This window comes from Muscardinus avellanarius, assembly GCF_963383645.1.
Source record: "Muscardinus avellanarius genome assembly, chromosome: 2".
Classification (NCBI taxonomy): domain Eukaryota; kingdom Metazoa; phylum Chordata; class Mammalia; order Rodentia; family Gliridae; genus Muscardinus; species Muscardinus avellanarius.
The window spans coordinates 63,584,370-63,606,274 of NC_137787.1; the positions used below are offsets into that span (position 1 = coordinate 63,584,370).

General features: G+C 38.8%; 1 protein-coding gene across 6 annotated transcripts in view; it reads right to left on the minus strand.

Moving 5' to 3' along the window:
• Positions 1–3,979: 3,979 nt before the first annotated feature.
• ITGA6 (integrin subunit alpha 6) overlaps positions 3,980–21,905 on the minus strand; it is a gene marked incomplete at both ends in the record, with an annotated part of 89,938 nt that continues 72,012 nt past the window's right edge. For 3 of the 6 annotated variants that reach the window (XM_080689202.1, XM_080689201.1, XM_080689200.1), the window contains 5 exons: positions 3,980–4,141; positions 12,609–12,734; positions 21,095–21,193; positions 21,287–21,397; positions 21,492–21,590. In XM_080689202.1, the coding sequence (XP_080545328.1) occupies positions 3,980–4,141; positions 12,609–12,734; positions 21,095–21,193; positions 21,287–21,397; positions 21,492–21,590 (597 nt within the window). Of the gene's footprint in view, positions 4,142–7,207; positions 7,316–12,608; positions 12,735–21,094; positions 21,194–21,286; positions 21,398–21,491; positions 21,591–21,905 lie in introns of those variants that run through there. The other 3 variants (XM_080689204.1, XM_080689203.1, XM_080689205.1) reach the window with 1 other exon arrangement.

Here is a 21,905-nt window from a genome sequence, read left to right on the forward strand (position 1 = left end):
ATTGCGGTGGGTCTGGGGATGGAACCCGGGGGCATTCGACCTCCAAGCTACACCCCCTGCCCTAGTTTTTATTCTTTAATTTGAAACTGGTCTCACTAAGTTGTGGAGGGCCTAAGTAGCTGAGGCTGTCCGCGAACTGTGATCCTCTGGTCTCAGCCTCCCGAATGCTGGGATTACAAGCGTGCGCCACCACGCCCGGCTAGTTCTATTTATTTTGAAACAAGGTCTCACTAAATTGCACAGGCTGGCTGGGAATCTGTGATCTTCCTGTTTCAGCCTCCCAAGCACTGGGATTATAGGTATGTGCTACCATGCCCAGTTAACCATTGGTAACTTAATTCAAGGTGTTTAATTCTGCTACCTAGAAAAAGTAAATTCACTTATTATTGTCAATATCATCTGTTGTTTGAGTTTATAAGCTTCTTATGAAAGGTCAGAACCAATCTTGTTGGTACAGAAATCTCCAGAGCCTAATTTAACATCCTAGATGTTTTTTTTTTTTTTTTTTTTTTTTTTTTACTCCCTATTGGAAAATGGTTAAATCACATCTCACAATGACAGGTTCTTAACAAAATGTCCACTTAAATCTATCTACTGGCTATTGGTGAGTCTAATACTTATCTGCTGAGCTTTAAGATAACCAAAGTGACATACAATAAACCTGTAGTTTGTGATTTTTTTTTTTTTTTTTTTTTTTTTGCGGGTCTAGAGATGGAACCCAGAGGCATTTGACCTCTGAGCTATACTCCCTGCCCTATTTTTTATTCTTTATTTTGAAACAGGGTCTCACTAAGTTGCAGAGGCCTCACTAAGTAGCTGAGGCTGTCTGTGAACTGTGATCCTCTGGTCTCAGCCTCTGGAATGCTGGGATTACAAGCATGCGCCACCACGCCCAGCTTGAGTTTGTGGTTTCTAATAGATGTTCTAGAAAATTGAATAGTGAGAAATTTATGACGTCTTCTAGCATGGGTCTGTTTTCAACACTTCTCCTGGCTCCCTCTGTTATAGCAACAGCTCTCTGATACCATATCACTCAGACATTCCTATACATTTTTTGAAAGTGAGGAAAACAGAATCAGAAGAGTCATAAAAAGCACCGCCGTGACCTCCAGCCCATCACGGCGTTTATACAACAGCCCTAGTGAGGCCGTGGCTGATCAACTCTCAGTGGTCAAGTGATTATGACCTAATCTGGGTGTATCCATAGGGCTGGATATGTGAACTGAGACCAAAAAAAATAGCCACCAGCTGTACCACTAAAAACATGTTACATATTTGTTGAAGCGGTAATACCTGTTTTCCAAGAACAAAGAAGGCTAATACTGAATACATAGTATCAAGGTAGTAGAAAACTATTATTCAATATATTAGACCGATAATAAAGTTTATATTAGAAATGTATTTGAGCCAGGGCATGCTACATCGTCTGGGTATGATAAACATGCTTTATTTTATTGAATTAAGCTGTGATAATCTAGCTAGACAAGTTTCATTGAACTGCTTATATCTAAATGAAATGCTTTGGTGAAGAAAATATCTTGACTGGTTGATTTTGCCAAATTAGTCCTGGTGATTAGTATAATGACATGTTGGACTATTTTCAAATTCAACATGGATTTTAAAAAAGATGCAATTCAGCCGGGCATGGTGGCACATGCTTGTAATCCCAGCATTTTGGAAGGCTGAGAATGAGGCCCTTAGCAACTCAGTGAGACCCTGTTTCAAAATAAAGAATAAAAAATAAAAAGAAATAAAAAAGAAACAGCAGCTTAAGAGGAAGAATTCAACTACATTTATATTGCATTTCTTTGGGTACTAACATTTTTGCCTGCTCTGAGATTATATGGGACATTAAGAACACATAAAAACATAAAAAACCTTGGTTTTATAAACTAAAAAGAAAGGCAAACTGGGTTGTCATTTATAATTTGAGTGTTTCACATATGCAGTGCTGTGTTACACTAAGCAATGACCATTTTCATTAAAAAATTTATTTCACACTTTTATACAAATATCCACAGGTATTTTCTAATCATGAAATAATTTTACAATGCTAGTTAGTATAAAAATGTATCAAATTCAAACAGACCAGTGACTTGACTTGAGATGACATTAACAACTATAAAGTTAAATACCATAGACATTCTGTCTCTTTGTTGTGGACTACCCTCCCACCCCTCTTCTCAGGACATTCATTTTTATAACAAAGGCCTACACACACTGTCAAAATAACAGTTTCTTAGTATCCTATAAAGCCAGGGTGTTAGGCTCCAAGTTACCCAAGCAAGAAACTGATACTTTAAACACTGTTATAACCTTTTGAAAGAAATTCTTGTAAACAACGTATCATTTGTAAAATTGTTTTTGTGAATGAAAATTCCAAAGTACAACCAGATAAAGTTCTTAGTATCTTAAGCATATAAGATTGTGAAAAGAAAAAAAAAATTTAAACTCCAAAGCAATGATGGCATAGATGGTTGTATTTTGTTCTTTTAAAAGATTGAGACACTGTTTATCCTAGGGCCAAACAATTTAGCACCTGTTTGCTGTTGCTCCCCATATAACAACATTTTGAAGCACAATAATTAAAAAAAAATTCAGCTTTCAGATATATTCAATTTCCATTGAATATATAGAATAATAACCGTCTACCTCTCCCATCCACCATTTTTAAAAGATCCTGTTAAAGTAGTCCCAAAGTCATTTGGGAATTTAGATAGGGAAAGAAATAAAATTAAAAAGCAGAACACTGACTCACTGATTAAATGGTTCCAATAGCATTTAAAAAGTTAAGAGCCATCCTGTTCCTTCTGACCAGAATCACCGCTAAAGCCCGGTTTGGGTAGCAGACGCTCATTCAGTAGTCTTACACTGGATCGCTTTGGATCCGCCATAGGGACTCACCGATTCATTCAAGTCCTGAATATACAGTGTTTTCAGCAGTGAGTAAACATACCCTAGAGTTCAATGAGCAAACTCATGTTCCCCAAGAGTTTCTGAAGTTATAGCATGAAACTAAAAATATCACACAGAACTCTAAACTAAAATATACTGGATGTCTGGTAACAATTAAACATCTTACAATCAATTCTTTTCCTTAAACCTTTTGAGTTGGGGAGAGGGGCTGCCCTGAAGGAGATGTTATAATTTACAGCTAAGTTTACAACATTAAAACTCTCTGGTACATTTATAAAAAAAAAATTTCTTTTTGCAAGTAAAAATTGAGGTCATATCAATGACCTCTTGTGTTCTGATTCTGATTGCTTAAACAAACCTGAAGATCTTTGGCCTGTTAGTCAATAACAAAAATGGTTTGAAGAAAAAATAAATATCATATATAAACAACTATAACTAGCATCCAAGTCTGCTGCACCTGTGTGTTTTAGTGAAAACAGAGAAGGAAACCTGTGTGCATTTGGTGTGTGTGAGGATTCACACATCTAGGAAACAGAGAAAGAGGGCAGGATGGCAACATTACCTTCGATTGCACATTTAATTTAGGATAGCACTTTAAACTGAGACACAGTTAGCTACTCTGATGGTGGAACATTGTGCTGTGAGACAGTTCTTGCAGGTTCTCCAATCCTACAGGAAGGATGCTCATAGTGGCGGCAGGCTATGATGGCCGTGCTGTTAGCGTGGATCTCTTTCCTCCAGCTACATTATCAGGAGGACATCCCACAGGTGCACCTGGGCAGGCCCTTCCCCGGCATGTGTAAATCAGCCACACCAAAAACAAAGGCAACCCGGAAATTTAAATTAAGGCAGCTAAAGAAAAATCCATTCCAAAAGTCTTAAATTTGGCTGTGCAAAAACAGGAGCCATAGGCTGCGTAACAAAATCCACAGTTAAAACTGTAGGTTCGTACTGTGTGTAGTCAGTCTGAGATCAATCCAGGTATTGAACAGGCTTTTAAATCCACTTGCATTTGAGATGGGGGGAAAAGTACTTTGGGCACTCTGAAGCTTTTCTGGCCCATCTAGGAGTAACTTTCATTTTCACTCCACTTTGTGATCCACTGTTTTTTTTCAAGGTTATCATTGTATTTTTCATCTTTAATCTCTCGCTCTTCTTTCCGGATCCTTACCGCATGGTATCGGGGAACGCTATCATCGTACCTAGAGCGCTTAAAGAATCCACACTGGAGAAGGAGAGAAAAATAGACACAAATTTAATTAATATAAAAAAAATCAAGTCCACCAAATGGGAATGGTCTGTCTGTCCAGCTGTGTCTGTCTTTGCACTAAGGAAAAAAATGCTGTTTTCTTTTAAGAAAACACAAGAGAATGAAAAGAAATAATATCCAAAGGGAATAAACTTAGGAGAACAACCGTACAACCAGGAGAAAAATACTTGACTAACAATTTAACAGTTTTTTAAGTGCTTCCAGTTTTTTAAAAAACACACTGTCCTATGTAAAATATTTAATTTTTGAATTAAATGATCATTTTAAGAACAATTTATACAGGCATAAATAAAAAAAATACTTTATGCCCCTCTCCCACTGGTAAAATAGGTCACAAATATTTTACAAATGATTATTTGAATATGCTGTGTCCCAATGGGTCAATTTAAGAATCTTTTCCTGTCCACTGAGGCCTCAATATACATATCACATCTCATTAGCTAGAAGGTAATTTACATGTCTGTATTTGCTGTTACACTTCCGGTTAAGCTGTTTCATTAATCACAATAGAATTGTGCCCAACAATACAGTGAACCATGGACCACAACATCAGACTCAAGGAAATTATCACTGCACTTAATTTGGGAGTATGCCCTAATTTTTTTAAAAAAGAAAGACAACATTTACGTTCAAATTTCCAATTTTTTTCTTTTCTTTTTCTTTTTTTTTTTTGTATTAGGCATTGAATCCAGGGGCATTCTTCCTCTGAGCTACACCCCAACCCACAGTTGCTGAGAGTCTTGTTATATTGCTAAGGCTGTCCTCGAACCTGTGGATCCTCCTGTCTCAGCCTCCCAAGTACTGGGATTAGAGGCGTGCACCACCACACTTGGGTTGAATATATATTTTATTCAGTCTTTTTGTATGTGTGTAGTACTGGGGGTTAAATACTCAGGGGCATACTACCACAGTGCTATACCCCTAGCCCTTCTTTTATTTTATTTTATTTTATTTTAGGGATTGAAACTAGGGGAGCTCTACCTCTTGGCTGTACCACTAGCCTGATTTTATTTTTTTTGAAACAGGGTCTCACTAAGTTGCTGAGACTAGTCTTGAACATGTGACCCTCTGGTCTCAGGCTCCCAGGTACTGGGATTACAAGCGTATACTACCACACCTGGTTCTATATATTTATTTATTTATTTATTTATTTATTTTAATTTTGAAACAGAGTCTTGCTAAGTTGCAGAGGATCTCCCTAAGTTGTTGAGACTGGTCTCAAACCTGCAATCCTCTAGTCTCAATCTCCCAAATACTAAGATTAAAGGCATGTGCCACCACACCTAACTATTTTATTATTCACTTTTTAAAAAACATTCAATTTGATCCAAAGTATGTTTTTAGAATATACTCAAAAATGTTTTTTTAAAGATGTGTTTTCAAATTTAAAACTGCATCTTAAAAGGATGAGAAAGATACTTTGTAACAGCAACAGGAATAGAACATTGAAGGATGTTGTTATAAAAACGCTAGGGGGCAAGACAAAATCATGTACCTAGTTATTACTGAATCAATAAGCCAAATGAGCAGAGTTGTGTGTGTGTGTGTGTGTGTGTGTGTGTGTGTGTGTGTGTGTGTGTGTGAGACAAAATCATGTACCTAGTTATTACTGAATCAATAAGCCAAATGAGCAGAGGGTGTGTGTGTGTGTGTGTGTGTGTGTGTGTGTGTGTGTGTGTGTGTGTATTACTGGAGGTGGAACCCAAGGGCTTTTCTACCTCCGGGCTATACTCCTAGACCTATCTTATATTTTATTTGGAAACAGGGTCTCACTAAGTTGCTGAGAGCCTCAAGAAGTAGCTGAGGCTGGCTTCGAACCTATGTGATTCTCCTGTCTCAGTCTCCCAAGTGCTGGGATTACAAGCGTGTGCCACCACACCTGGCAGCTGAGAAGTTTTGTTCTAGGACATTTCTACAAAAACACATTTATTATTCTGTGCAAAATAAGCCAATGGACTTATCTATTACAAAATATGACTGTTGCCTGATCCATTTAAAAAAGAAAATTCAGGGTGAAATGTAAAATCAAAATGGCAATGTTGCAGATTTGTTATCACAGTACCATGGAAAGGGATCACAGGAATCATTTTATATTCTCTTACCCACAGAAATGGAAAAAGGAATCATCAAAAATTCCCCTTTCCCTATATTTATAAATCAGAGGAGCAAAATATGAGTCTACTATCATATGAGGCTCAAGGTGGAATAAAATCTCTAAAAACATGAAACATGGTCAAATCCCATTACAACATAAACTCTGTTCACTACAGTTTTGTCTGTTAGAATTTTGTATATTGCAGGTTACTTTGGCCAAGGACCATTTCCTGAAGGTGGCCATAAAACCCATTATGCTGACAATCATTCTTTGTTGTAATGGTCTTTGGCCTGAAGGAGGTATGCAGGAAAAGGAGCTGCATGCTTAGCTAGCATAAAACAATTCCCAAGCAACAGAAAAAGCATTCCAAGCCTGCCCCATCACTCTACAGCAAGGAGAGCAAAGGACGACAGTGAGAAAGCCTCTTCATCAAGAGACACACGTTGCCAGCATGCAACAGGTTAATCGGGCAGTCAACACAAGCTTCTCTCCCGGAGAAATTCCAAAATGGACAAGAAATCTGGGAGATTTCTCATGTGACTTTGAAATTCCAAGTGGGATGCTACATACTGGATTAACAGCATGTGGCAGAGTGGACTACTGTGGAGGTTGAAAGCCTCCTTTTGTGTGTACCAAAGGTTGTGATTTTCTTCATTGCTGTGGGTGATGCTTAACAAGAATACAAAATAACTCACCTGTAACAAAAGAGTCTTTGTGAACTTAAAAAAAACCTGTACTTTCAAATAAAATCGATAAAATAATAAATCCAAGCAAGGCAAGCCAGTGTGGACATCTGGAAACATCTGTTAATGGGACACACACAGCAAGCTGTTGCTTTCAAAGTTAGCCACCACAACCATAAGCAGGTCCCACAGCTAGCAATTAAAAAACTTTGATCAATTACCAATTACAGAAGTAGATCAATACTATGCATCAGAAGTAAGCCTCTCTTTATCAGACGGCTGAGCATGGATCTCAGCCTTGTGATATGTGGCATCATAATGATCTTTCTTATTTCTCTTGAAGAAACCACACTATAAGGAAGCAAGGTATTTAGTCAATTTTACAGTTCTGTGGATAAGAGCTACACAAAAGAACATGTCATATTTTAACCTGCTTTCTACTTTCAGATCATTTACAAAGAGACCACAGTTGACCAACCAGAAATGAGATGGTTATGTTGTGACAGCATCTGACACACTCTATCACCAAGGATCTCTGGTCAAATGGATGAAAGGAGCTGGCTAACAGCCTTTATATTTGTAGTAGAAATACTAAAGAAAAATCCATCCTAAAAAGGAAACTGTGCACATTTGATTGAATATTCAGGTAGTTTCTTCTTGTAGAAGAAAAGACTCCAAAAAGGCAAAAGACTGACTTCTTCAATCCACTGAGACAAAGGTTAGAAAATAAATCCTCAAAGCAAAATTTAACATGAATCCAAATAAAATATAACACGAATCCCAATAAAATATAGGCATACTGTATTTTTCTGCCTTTCACAGTAAATTTTATGAAATAAATTTCATCTACTTGAGGCCCTTGGATCTGTGAGGTAAATCACAATACAAATCTGGATACGCTGTCATGAAATAATGATTGCTGTCATTTCCCCACATTCTGAACCACACTTAACCCTTAAATGGTAGTTACCTGTGTCCCCCAGGTTAGGTCATTCCAAAAAGTATACAAGTATAACTCCACTTTCTACTATATTTTCCTTCATTCAATGGAGCACTTTTTCTATTTACTTTTATCTAGTTCATAAAGCTATAAAACGGTCTTTTTGAAATATAACTTGGTTGAATAAATCTTTTCTGGAAAATTCTGGCAACTTATGAAGGTAAAAAATAAAGATCCACTTGTGCAATGTAATAGCTACCACTGACTACTCAAGTTTAATTTATATTAAATATAAAATTTCAGTAATTCTGTTATATTAGTCATATGCCAAGAGCTAAACAGCCACATAAGACTGGACAATGCTCATCCAGAACACTTCCACAGTTACAGAAAATTTTGTTGGGCAGCATTGAACTAGACTATCTTGAAACTTATTTGTGAAGATCAAAGTAATTAATACACAGTAAACGCACCCAGTCAACATTCAATAAATGTTAATAGGGTTGGAAGAAGAATGAACCAGGGACCAAGCGTTTTGATCCAATGTAGCAACATTCTTAATATCCCTGGAAATAAGCAATTTCATCTAAAAAAGAAGGTGACTGGGTCATCATAGAGGACTTTTACTTCCAAAAAAAAAATTCTATGCAAAACTCCTATACTTTTTCTTTTCTTTTTTGGTACTGGATATTGAGCCCAGGGGCATTCTATCTCTACGCTGCACCCTCAACCCTATTTTATTTTATTTTTTATTCCAAAACAAGGTCTTGCTAAGTTGCTGAGGCTGGCCTCAAACCTATGATTTTCCAGTCTCAGCCTCACACAAATACAGGGATTACAGGCATGCACTACCACACCTGGCAAACACTAGTACTTAAAAGAGATAAAGCAGAGATTTCCATCTACTTAGTTTCACCATATATATATATATATATATATATATATATATATATATATATATATATTTACACACAAAATTCAATTTAAAGGCTACTGAACTGGGATTCTTTCTAAAGAATTTCTAAATTTCTGAGTTTAAAAACAATTCAGTTTATGAAAGAAAAGTACAAAGCATTAAGAATGACTTTCAGCCTGGTGTTGTGGTGCACGCTTGTAATCCTAGTACCTGGGAGGCTGAGAGAGGTGGATCACAGGTTCACAGCCAGCCTCAGCTACGCAGCAAGGCTCTCTAAAATTTCGCGAGACTCTGTTTCAAAATAATAAAAAATAAAAAATAGGGTTGGGGGTGTAGCTCAGAGGTAGAATGCCCTTGGGTTCCATTCCTAGTTCTGCAAAACATAAATAAACAACGACTTTCACTGGGGTTGTAGAAGTTATCTAATTACAGTCTCCTGGGGAGTGTGGATACTTGCAAGTTTAAAAACAAACCAATTAGATTATCTAATTTTCTAGTCCAATCTACTTACTCAACAACTAGGGCCAAACAAAGCCCCAGAGAGCTGAAATGATTTGCCTGAGATTATATAGAGCTTAGATTTCCTAACCTTCAACTCACTGCTTTGTCTCAGTGGCTTTTAAAGGCTGATAAGATCTTCTCTGAAAAGACAGTCCTTTGACCTCTTCCAGAAAGCACAAATCCTCAAATACCTAATCCTAAATTTAGTTTATTTTTTGTGGTACTAGGGGTTCAACCCAGGGGGCGCCCTACCTCTAAGCTACACTCTAAGCCCTATTTCATTTTCTTACTTTGAAATAGGCTCTTGCAAAGTTGCTGAGGGTCCCAGTAAGTTGTTGAGGCTAGCCTTGAACCTGCAATTCTCTTGTCTCAGCCTCCCAAGTACTGGTATTACAAGTGTGCACTGCCATGCCTGGCTGCCAGATTTATTTTTTGAAATGAAAAAAGTTGTTAGGACAACTCCTATATCATCTGGCTGTGTTTGCAAGAGAAATAACTGGAGTAAACATCAAGGGCAAAATTGCCTAAAACCTCACGTTAGTAGGAATCTTGGTGTGAATAAATTCCAAGTTTCAATCACGTGTTTGGAGGATATCAGAACAAATTTATTTCAGAGAGGCAATAAGAAGTTACTTGGAAGAGTAGTCAAATGTGGCTATTTAGAATAAAGCAAAAAAGGGATGCCCAATATCTGAATGTAACATCTTTGAAGCCTTGTCCATTTATACTCTTGGATCCAAAGAAAAGAAAAGGATGGTTTGATCCTACAGGGCTGTTGGTTCAGCTAAAGCCTCTGGATCAGGTGGCGGTGGTGGCACACTTGTAATTCCAGTACTTTGGAGGCTAATTCAGCAAGTTCACAGCCAGCCTCAGCAACTTAGGAAGGCCCTCTGCCACTTAGAACATCAAAATAAAACATAAAATAGGGGTGGGGGATTCATTTGAGCCACCCCCCCCATGCCATTCTGGCATGGGGCTGTAACTATCTTCCGTATTTCTATCTTTTTAATAAACTTCTTTAAATCTTCATCAAAAATAAAATAAAATAAAACATAAAATAGGGCTGGGGGTATAGCTAAGAGGTAGAAGGTCCCTGGGTTCAACCTCCAGTACCACACATACACACTCAAAACAAAAAACCCTCTGGACCAGAGGTGTTTAAAAATCCAAAATTTTTGGCATTTTAGAAATGTATTGTGCTACATTTATAATGCCACTATAATAAAATATGTTAATTTTTTTTAGTAAAACTAGTGACTAAAGTATAAGGACTATAAATAGCTTCTCTTCATATCATGTCAGGTTTTGGCACCAAATAAGTCATTACAAACTTTCATTTTTTAGAACTTTCTGGAACCTGGAATTATAATTAAGATACTATAGATACGCTTTATTCACTAGGAATAAAATAAATCTGTATGTTTTATCTGTCTCTCACACACTTTTTTTTATAATGTAGGCTATTTTCAGGTAGGAGGCAGGGGGAACATACTACACTATGCATAGTCAGAGGATCCTCACAAAGCACAACATATCGCGCCCTGCAGACCTGATCTGAACCCTATCCACATGGTGTTCATTCATTAATTTCACCATTTTCTACTCTCAATCTAACTGCAAGTATAACACAACTCAATAGCCACCATGAACTTTTTTTGGTGGTATTAGGAATCGCACCCAGCAGTGTTCTACCACTAGTGCCAATGAATTACAGCCCAGCCCTTTTTATTTTTTATTTTAAAACAAGGTCTTGCCAAGTCGCCTAGATGGCCTTGAACTTACAATCATTCTGTCTCAGCCTCCCAAGTATTGGGAATACAGGCCACCACACCCACGTAAACATTTTTTATAGTTGCTGAAATTAGGGAATACAGTTTCAGATGAATCTGATATCTAACAATTTGGCTTAGATCCCTACTTTTTTTTTTTTTAGTGGCACTGTGGATTGAACTCATAGGCATTCTACCTTTTTTTATTTTTGGTAGTACTGGGGTTCCTGGAAACCCTTCTACCTCCGGGCTACACTCCCAGACCTATTTTATACTTTTTAAATTTGGAAACAGGGTCTCTTAAGCCAGTGCGGCTGGCTTTGAACCTGCGCGATCCTCCTGTCTCCACCTCCCAAGCGTGGGGATTACAAGCGTGCGCCACCACACCCAGCTTGGCATTCTACCTTTGAGCTACAACTCCAGCACTATTTTTTTTTTTTTTATTCCAGAACTGGAGGTTGAACCCAGGGGCATTCTACCTCTGAGATACACCCCCATGCCTATATTTTATTCTTAATTTTTTTTTTTTTTTTTTTTTTTTTTTTTTTTTTTGTGGTACCAGGGTTCCTGGAAGCCCTTCTTCCTCCGGGCTACACTCCCAGACCTATTTTATATTTTTGAAACAGGGTCTCTTACACCAGCACGGCTGGCTTCGAACCTGCGTGATCCTCCTGTCTCCACCTCCCAAGCGCGGGGATTACAAGCGTGCGCCACCACGCCCGGCTATTCTTAATTTTTAAACAGGGTCTCACTAGTTGCAGAGGTCCTCATTAGGTAGCTGAGGCTGGCTGTAATCCTGTCTCAGCCTCTGTATTAGAAGCATGTGCCATCACGCCCAGCTCTCCAGCCCTATTTTTAATTTTTATTTTATTTATTTGTTTATTTAGGTGGTACTGGTGTTCCTGGAAACCCTTCTACCTCCGGGCTACACTCCCAGACCTATTTTATATTTTTATTGGAAACAGGGTCTCTTTAGCCAGAGAGGCTGGCTTCGAACCTGTGCGATCCTTTGGTCTCCACCTCCTAAGTGCGGGGATTACAAGTGTGCACCACCACGCCCGGCTATTTTTATTTTAAAACAGGGTCTCACTAGGTTGATAAAAGTCTTGCTGAGGTTGTCCTTGAACCTGTGATCCTCCTGTCTTAGCCTCCCAAGTAATGGGATTATAAACATGTGCTACCACACCTGCCTTAGATCCATACTTGGATCATAAGTAAGGAAAATCCTAAGGTAGTAAAATTCAAATATGTTATTTCATTGTATTACATGCAAGACATACCAAGTTTTATTCACTTAAAAAAGTCTTATGTATAAGTTAAATACCTTTAAACAAAGTATTAGATAAATATACAGGAATTTATTGTAAAATTTTCTCAAGTTTACTAAATATTGGTAAAGTTTCATAATAAAATTTTGAGAAGGAACTAATGATAAAGAAAAACTATCAGTGTTAATTCACATTTTTAAAAATGTAGAACAGTTTATATCATGAGACTCAAATGCCACATATGACTTACCTTCCATAGTATAAATACTAATAGAGCAAGCATCAAAACGCCTGCAAGGATAGCCACTAGTATGATCCACCAAGGAACTCCTGAATACTGAGCTGCTGTCTTTGAGGGAAACACAGTCACACGAACCTACAGAGCACAAAAGAAAGCACATCACTGTAAGCGCCAGTTAATACTCAGTGTCTACAACTATGCTTCTCAACACATTTTAGAGCACGGAGTTTATGGACAGATGAGCTGTCTTTCTGGTGGAAGATCCTTTCTTTTTGTAACAGAATCACATTCCCTGAAGATCTTTCCCAGAGTCTGGAAAGGGCTGGGCTGTATTTTGATACAGTGGCTATTTCTCTGCCAGTTTATCTTTAAAAAAATTTTTTAAACAAAGGTAGAAGAAATTGTGTAATGAACCATCATGTATTCATCATCCTGCTTCAACAATTCTCAATAAACAGCCAATCCTGTTTTAATTATATAACCTAGTATCTCTTTTTTTTTTATCTTCCTTTCTTTTCTGTGGCTCTGGTGTGTGAACCTTATACCTGTGAAGCAGGCACTCTACCACTAAGCTACACCTCTAGCCCTTAACCTGGTATTCTTTTTATGTGTGTGTGTGTGTGTGTGTGTGTGCGTGTGCGCGCACACACACGTGTGTGCACTCCTGTGTGGTACGAGGGATTGAACCTAGGGGTATTCTACCTCTGAGCTGCACCCCCAACCCCTTTTGTTTACTATTTTGAAACAGAGTCTCAGTAAGTGGCTGGTCTCAAACCTGCAATCCTCCTGCCCCAGTGTCCCAAGTACTGGGGCTACAGGTATGTACCACCCTGACTGGCTCATACATTGTTTTAATTAACCATTAACAATAAGAAAAGGGCCAGTCTTGTACAATTAGCCTATAATACTTGGATTTTAAAAAACTTTGTAAATATAAAAATAGGGATAAAGCTGCCTAACAGAACCATCTTATCTTTTTCTAGGGATATCAAACTAAAGACCCTCAAAGTAATACAATTTTTTGAAATGGATGGGTACCAACTTCTACAAAGTACATGTGGACCAACTAGACCCTGGATTCATTCTGAGGCAACTTGGAATTTAAACTATAGCTAATGAAACTGTGGGATAAATAAGCATTTCTTCTCTTGGTCAGGGTCAATGTATCAAACCTACAACTCAAAATATAGAATTCAAAGGTGAGCATGGGGCACATGCCTGTAATCCCAGTACTTGGGAGTCAGATAGGAGGATCTCTATTGAAGGTCAGCCTCAATAACTCAGCAAGACCCTGTTTCAAAAAAACAAAAAATTCTGAAAAAGGGGCAGTGTAGATAGGAGGTAGAAAGCCCCAGGGTCCAATCCCCAATACCAAGCTAAAACAACCAACCAAACAAACAAACAAAAAACCAAACCAAAACAAAGAATTCAAGCAGACTTTCTGATGCCAACCATTGTTTTTCAAAGCATGCAAAACACCCAGTGACTATTATATACATGGTTTTGGAAACTATAATGATTTGAGAGCTGCTGGTTTAAAAAGTTGGTTATTTCCAAATTAAGAGAATATAAAGCAAAGAGTAAATGAAACTCAGAGTACTTGTAAGAAATATTTTTAGTCAAATATTCTGTATTAAGATTGAACTCTGGGTGCTACCCATATGCTTCTATTCTCTACTGGGCTGCAATACTACTACATGACACCATAATGCTTTTTAAAATTCTCTTCATTAAAGCACTCCATTTCCTACTTCTACTAGAAAACAATTTATCAGCTGGGCATTGCATCGCTTCATTAAAACTTGGGCATTTCCATGGGGATGACCTACACGTGTGCACCTCGTCCATCATGTGCCCGTGAGTGGCAAAGGGCTTGCGCTCTACGGACACATTCAATTCCACCATGTGTGAGCCACGCAGAGACTACGCCAGCTGGCCAGCTGCTTCATACTGCAGCCACACCACACTGACACGGAGTGTCTCCACTCTTACTGAGTGAGCACTGGTGTAAGAAATCATCCAGTGACACCGGGCGTGGTGGCGCACGCTTGTAATCCCCGCGCTTGGGAGGCGGAGACAGGAGGATCGCGCTGGTTCGGAGCCAGCCGCGCTGGCTTAAGAGACCCTGTTTCCAAATAAAAAATATAAAATAGGTCTGGGAGTGTAGCCCGTGGGAGTATATCCCGGAGGTAGAAGGGCTTCCAGGAACCCCAGTACCACCAAAAAAAAAAAAAAAAAAAGAAAGAAATCATCCAGTGAAGGGATTTTGCTGTATTTTACAAAATTATCTATTAAGGACACCACCCACTTTTAGTGAGTGTTCCCTTACAAAAGGGTGTAAATCTCAGGTTCTTTTCTAAATTTAGAGTGAAAAAAGAAAATCTCATTTCCCTGAAGAATGGGGTGCTTATTTTTTTTTTAACCTATCGTATTTTCTTTTATGTTTGACAGCCAAAAGTGTGCAGGTCCTTTAAAACCCACACCTAACAAATAATTCCTTTTTCCTTTATTTTTTATTTTTATTTATTTATTTATTTTTTTCAATAGAAAAATGTTTATTATATCACATGTAGGGTACATTAGTAATACAGAGACTCCAACCAAATGCCTTTCCAACATCTTTCTACCTTTCTAAAGACTCTTTAATAAATGTGGTTACTTTTAAGAACTCAAAGGTTTTCTTTTTTTTTTTAACAAAGCTAGAAGATATATATTTTCTGATTTCAAACCATATAAAGCTACAATAATTGAAACAGTGTAGTACTATTCTAAAGGCAGATATATAAACCATTGGAGTTAAATAAAAGCCTAGAGCTAAATTCTTCCCTATATTGTCAAGTTATTTTTGACAAGGTTTCCACGAACATTTGGTGGTGGAAATGATAATCTTTTAACTAAATATTGTTAAAAAATAATAATTACATGGAAAAGAATAAAATTGAACCCTTACCTAATCCCATATACAAATATTAACTCAAAATAGATAATAGACCTAAATACAAATCTTAAGACTATAAACTTTTAGGAGAAAATCTGGGTCATAAAACCTCACAACATTGAAATTGGCAGTGATTTCTTGGTTATGATTTCAATGACACAGGCAACAGAGGAGTATACAGACTCCCTAAAAAATAAAAAAATTAAAAAAATTGTATATCCAAAGACAATGTAAACAGAGTTAACAGTTACTAATAGAATGGGATAAAATATTTCCAATTGCTATATCTGAAGGTATATTAATATTCCAACTAGAAATCCTAAAAATTAACAATAATAAAGGCAAACAATACCATTTAGAGATAGGTAAAAGACTAACATAAATAATGAATCTCCACAGATAACCAATCTTAATTGTCTGTTGGATGGAAACTCTTGTTTCTCTGGTTCTGGTGTGTGTTACCTATTTCTTCTTTGTAGTTAATCTCTTTGAGTATTTTCTCTAGTGCTGGTTTTGAAGACATAAATTCCTTCAGTTTCTGTTTGTCATGGAAGCTTCTTATTTCTCCATCTAATTTGATAGAAAGTTTTGCTGGATAGGAAATTTTTGGCTGGAAGTTGTTTTCTTTCAGAGTTTGGAATATGTTACTCCAAGTCCTTCTGGCTCTCATAACTTGGTTTGGGAAGTCTGGAGTGATTCTAATTGGTTTGCCTCTGAATGTCACTTGGCCCTTTGCTTTTGTTGCCTCTAAGATTCTCTGCTTGGCTTCCACATTGGTCATTTTGACAATTATGTGGCGTGGGGATCCTCTTCTCCGATCCTGTCTAAAGGGAGTTCTATAAGTTTCCTGGACCTGTGTATCGACCTCTTGCTCTATGTTTGGAAAATTTTCTGCTATTACTTCCTTGAAGAGATTGTTGATCCCTTTGGTTTCACTTTCTTTTCCCTCCTCTATTCCAATTATTCTTAGGTTAGCTCTCTTAAAATGGGCCAATATTTCTTCAATATCAGATTCCTGCTGTCGGATATTTTTTTCTAGATTAGAAACTATGAGTTCATTTTTGGATTGCTCATCTTCTAAGAGCGAGATTCTGTTCTCCATGTGTTCTAATCGGTTGTTTGTGCTTTGAATTGAGGCCTTTACTTCATTAATTGCATCCTTTATCTCTTTTTGGCTCTCTCTGAGTTCTTTTCGAAGCACCTCTATTATTTCTACAGTTATTTTCCTGATTTGATCTTCTAGAAATCTCTGATTTTCTGTTTTATCGGGTTCTGATGTTGTGGGGTTGTGGGCATTCATTGCTCCAGTATTATTCCTCTTTCCCATGATTTCGGAAGTTTGTGCCTTCTCTGGGTTCTTCCCTTGGGTCACTATGACTTCCCTTAAGGTGTTCTGGATCTCGAGTCAGTAGTATCTCGGACCCCACTACTCCTTTACTGGGTTGTATCACAGAGTCTCCGACCCAGAGAGTTGATAGAGGCTGCTTTAGACTGTGGGGGGTGCCAGGTTGCACGTTCTCCTATGGTGTGATATCTCTGCCACCGCCCCTCCCCCACTGGGTCAAGTCCCAGGGAGTACAGTACTGGGATTTCTCCTCTGTGGCCCGCAATTTGACTCACTGTTCTTGAGTACGCAGATGTGGCTGTACTGGCCTCGCTGAATTCGCTGCTGCTGCCGCTGGTGGCAATATGGCACCGCTGCTACGCCCTCGGCTATGGGGCTGGCGTTTTTCTTCTTGATTTTGATTTCTACTCTGAATCCCTGCAGCGTGTGCTGAGCTCGGCCACTGGGAGCTTTAGATGCTCTCTGCGCGGAGAAATCCCGCCTGGCTGTTCCGCAGTGGCTCACCTCGGCTTGCTGTAGCCGTCCCGTGAATTCGCCGGTGCCTCCGGCAGTATGGCGCTGCTGCCGCGTCTGCCGCGTCCTCGGGCGCAAGGCCGGTGTATCTCCTCTGTGGCTCTGTTCTCAGTCCGCTTTCTCTCTGGAGCCTGGTGGTTTTTTTGTTTCTCTGGTGATGGTGTTTTCTGGCTATGAAAGGCGCTGATTTTGTGGTAATGGAAATTTGTTGTTAGCGGGGCTCTTAAGCCCCGCTTTTCTCGGTCGCCATCTTCCCGGAAGTCCCTTCCTTTATTTTTTAATTCAACCATTCTTTTCTGGTTCTATTTGCCAGATAAAATTCTTGACAGTATGCGTATGTATATATATTGGTACTGGGAATTGAACCCTGGGGCACTCTGCCTCCAAACTACACCCCCAGCCCTTACTACTTTTGTTTGTTTTGAAACAGGGTCTTACTAGGTTGCTGAGAGTCTCAAAAAAATCCTGAAGCTGGCCTTACACCTGCGATCCTCTTGTCTCAGGCTCTCAAATACATAAATTACCAGTGTGGGCCACCACACCAGGCTTTTACAATGAATCTTATTAAAGTTTGTTTCTAGCCTCTAGCACAGAAGAGGGCACATGTGTCCTTAATAGGTGAGTGTTACCTGCAAGAATTTCACTGATGTTAAAATGTAACCATCTAACTTGGTTCAAATGTGTAACTTCTGACTTTGTTAAGATCTTGTCTTATAAATAAAGGAACAACTTAGCAAGATCTTATTTCAAAATAAAACTTAATAAGTAAATAAATAAACTAGACCTGGGGATGTAGCTCGGAGGTAGAATACCCTTGGGTCTCTTTCTTGGTACCATACACACAAAAAAGTGTTTTATTGAGAGATATATAACAAAACTCTTGAAATTGATTAGATAACGAAGAAACAAAGTTTTTTCTTAGTTTTTTTTTTTTTAAGTAGGATTAGAGTAAAAACAAATTGTTTTTGGTGTTAAGTAAAAAACACATGATCAAATTCCACAACCTCTTTTTGCTTCTTTTTCCAAAGAAAATGATCTTCGGACTGGAAAGGATAGGATAGGTGAAATCAAGATGAAGATGGAACTGCAACCCATAATGAGTGAGGGAATAAGAAAGGAAGGCAGGATGACACTAGAATTAAGTTCAAATCTTCAGGCCCAAAAAACTGTACCTTAAAATGCTAAAGAAAAGTATAGGTATGATATTTGAGCTATTGTAGCTTAGAAATCACAGAAAATAGAGGATCAGAAGACCAGAGATGAGAAAAATGTCTCAATTTTCAAAAGAAATGGGCTCTAGATATGAGACTAGTAATCCATTCACAAATCCACCAATTACTTAACAAAGTAGGACCATGCAAAGACTCCATTTCCCATTAGGAGGCATACGTTCTCCAAGTCCAAGAACATAATATGCCCAAGAAAACCTCATTTTTACGTGTGACTCAGCATTCAGATTGGATACCAGGTGCCCAGTTCTATCACCTTGAAGACTCTTGAGATTGTTCTCAACTCTACCTGCTGGTCATGGGACCTAGAGGGAGGAACAACCTTTTGGACAGTTTTCTCATCTGAACATCAGATGTGGGGACTTAATAGTGACCAAGCCAGGCAGTTATGGGTTTTAATCGAGGACCCCAAGTTACATCCCCTCTGTGAGTCCTCATCCTCAACTGTAAAATGCCTACCTTAGTATTCCTCTCAAGTTTAAACAAATAGAAAGCATCTAGGAAATTGTGGACATTTTACTGATGCTAGGCCCTTCCCCTTATAGTGCTGAACTTTTTCCAAGCTCTAAAATCTCTATGATTCTGAGTTGATGACTTATAGTTACAAAAACTATAAAGTTGTCCTCAGATTCTCAGGAAGAGTGTAGTGTAATTTATTTGCAAGACCCTTAATTTTCCTTGTTTAGAAAAATAAAAGTCCAGTTTTGCTGTCACATTCATTTAATTTTCTATAACGTGCTCTTTAAGGCTGAAGCAAATGCAACTGTTTTCAATGTGAAAACAAAATATAAAAACTGTTCTAGAGGTTATTTCTAAATAGAACTTGTCTCTAATCTTAATGTAACAGAAATGTATAAGATGACTAGTATTTAATAATTTGGGGGGTGTGGTAAATTTCTGTAATCCATTAAAGTTATCTCAGGATAAATGCCATAGCTATAAGCACTGCTAGGGAATATTCAAGGGGCAAATGGGCAAAGGTTTAAGATGCTGTACTGAAGTGATATAGAAAGCTGGGCAGAAGCAACCTGCAGAGGCAATTGATAGCCAGAGTAACCACACACATCCTGGTGAGTCTGGGACGACGCTAGTTTATACACTTGTCTCCGCGTCCTGCCCAGATTAGCCTTTGTCTCAGACAAATGTATTCTGGTTTGGATGATAAATTAGAAGGACATCCTAAGGCCCACATTATATTTGAGAAGCCAAAATTAGGGAGACTCACTGGATTTCAGTTAGCTAAATAAGCAAAGCCAAAGCATTTCCCTAAGCTCACCAGCAGAGGCATATAAAGGCAGCAATTCAGACTCTTTCTGTAGATTCTCCTGCAAAACATTCCCATTCACGATTCCCACCCTGACACTGTCACTGATGCAAGTGTCTGTGGGTTCCAGATCCTCACAAGGAGATCATCACTGGTGGTTCACCTCAAAGTCCTGATTCTTGTCCTGTCCAGGATTTTCATTAATTACCTCAAAGAGAACATGGAAGTCATGCTTCTCAGTTTTGAAAAAGAAAGTTTTTAGACATAGAAAGTTGAGAGAGCAAATGATCAAGCTTCAAAATTACTTTACAAATTGAAACAATGGTCCAGAAGCAAACCACATAAAATGTGAGGGTACATTAAAGACATGCATTTAGGTTTTTTCAGAGTATTCAAAGACAAGATACAGGAAACACAGATTGACAACAAATTCTGATTACGCCACCTGGAAGTTTCAATAGAACACAACACAAAAATAACAGCTGCTAGAAATTCAAACACACTGCTCAGCAAATGCTCAGCCACATTTTAGGCTGGACTGACAGATACGTGGTGGTGTGATGCAGGAGGTAAGGGCCCAGGGTAAGCTAACTGAGCAGACCGTCCCTCAGCTGCCCTGTCCACGCAAGATCACAGGCCAGGAGCCCTGCACAATGGATAATTAAAGAGTCAGGAACATCTCTTTGAACAGAATAAGAGAGGCATGTCTAAGCAGGCAGGACAGTTTCCTTCGATTCCTAAAAAGGTTGCTAACTGGCTGAAACCATTTATTCTACACTTGTTCCAAGGGACATCACCAGTGACTTATCCTGCCAAGCTCAATTCTGAATTCATTTAATAGAGAGATCTTTTCAAGTAAATGCGGCTGGCCACACTTGGTAGAGGCTTCAGGAATGGCTGTAGCATCAGGGATGCTAAGGCTTGTGTCTCTGTAGGGCTGTGAGGTACACCTACTCTAATATAGAGCCAATAGCTCTGAAATCTACCACAGGCCCTGCAGAACGGAAGATCTAAGACTTACTTCTTCCTAATGCCTATTATAATACAGGGTGCGGTGGCAGCACCTTAAGACATTATCTGTTTCCTCGTAATGGGGGTAACGGGGCTGTAAGGGTCACGAGAACCAGGGTGCATGAGCTCGGGCCATGGGCCTGGGTGGAGGTAGTGGGTTGCTCTGGGCCTGAGCCCAGCAAGGGAGCCGCTCACCTGAGTGCCTGCGTTGGGCAGCTTGATGTTCTCAGCGGCAGCAGTCACATCGATGGAAGCCCGCACGAGAATGTCCAAGTAGTTCAGTTTAGAATATTCCTGTTGGGAGACAGTGGATGCATTAGGAAAGTGACAGATAGCCTAGGAAGTGGGTAATAACTTCCAGGGGTCAGACTTGTGGCCAGGTCACACCTCTAGAAATGTGCTGTTCCATAATCTTGAGCGCAAAACAAGAGAGGCTTTGCTGTCCAGCCCACGCAGTGGGCACCGGATGTTCACGCACCTCACGTTCACACTGCAGTTCTGCAGAGAGAAGAAGACGGCGTCAGAATTCAGCATCCTGCAAAGCCCCTACCCTATTTACTTACAGGTTCACAGATCTCAAAATAATACTCACAAGGGTCTGGTATTTTCTCTCAGCAAACAAGGAAAATTTTCTACTGTCGTCAATTTGCTTTTCAGCAATCTCCCTTTTCTTTCTTGAGTTGTGAGACTCCTGGAAAGAATTATATCCAAAATAATCCATTTTGTGTAGTTTTTGTCATTGCCATGCAAACATCCCAAATAATGCCAAATTCTCAAATTCAGAAATCAATTTTGCCCATTTTCCTACCATCAAAGGTACAGAAATAATTTGAGCATAAAACCAGCAAGTGTCATGCCCACCCAACTTCAAGTCCAGTAACGGATTCACAGAACTGCTTAAGCCATTTATTTCTGCCGTGGCTTTTATACTTGGAGAAAGTGATACTTCCTTTTGTTTATCTGTATCCCCACCAAAATGTAAGCAAATGGCACCAAGCCATGAGCT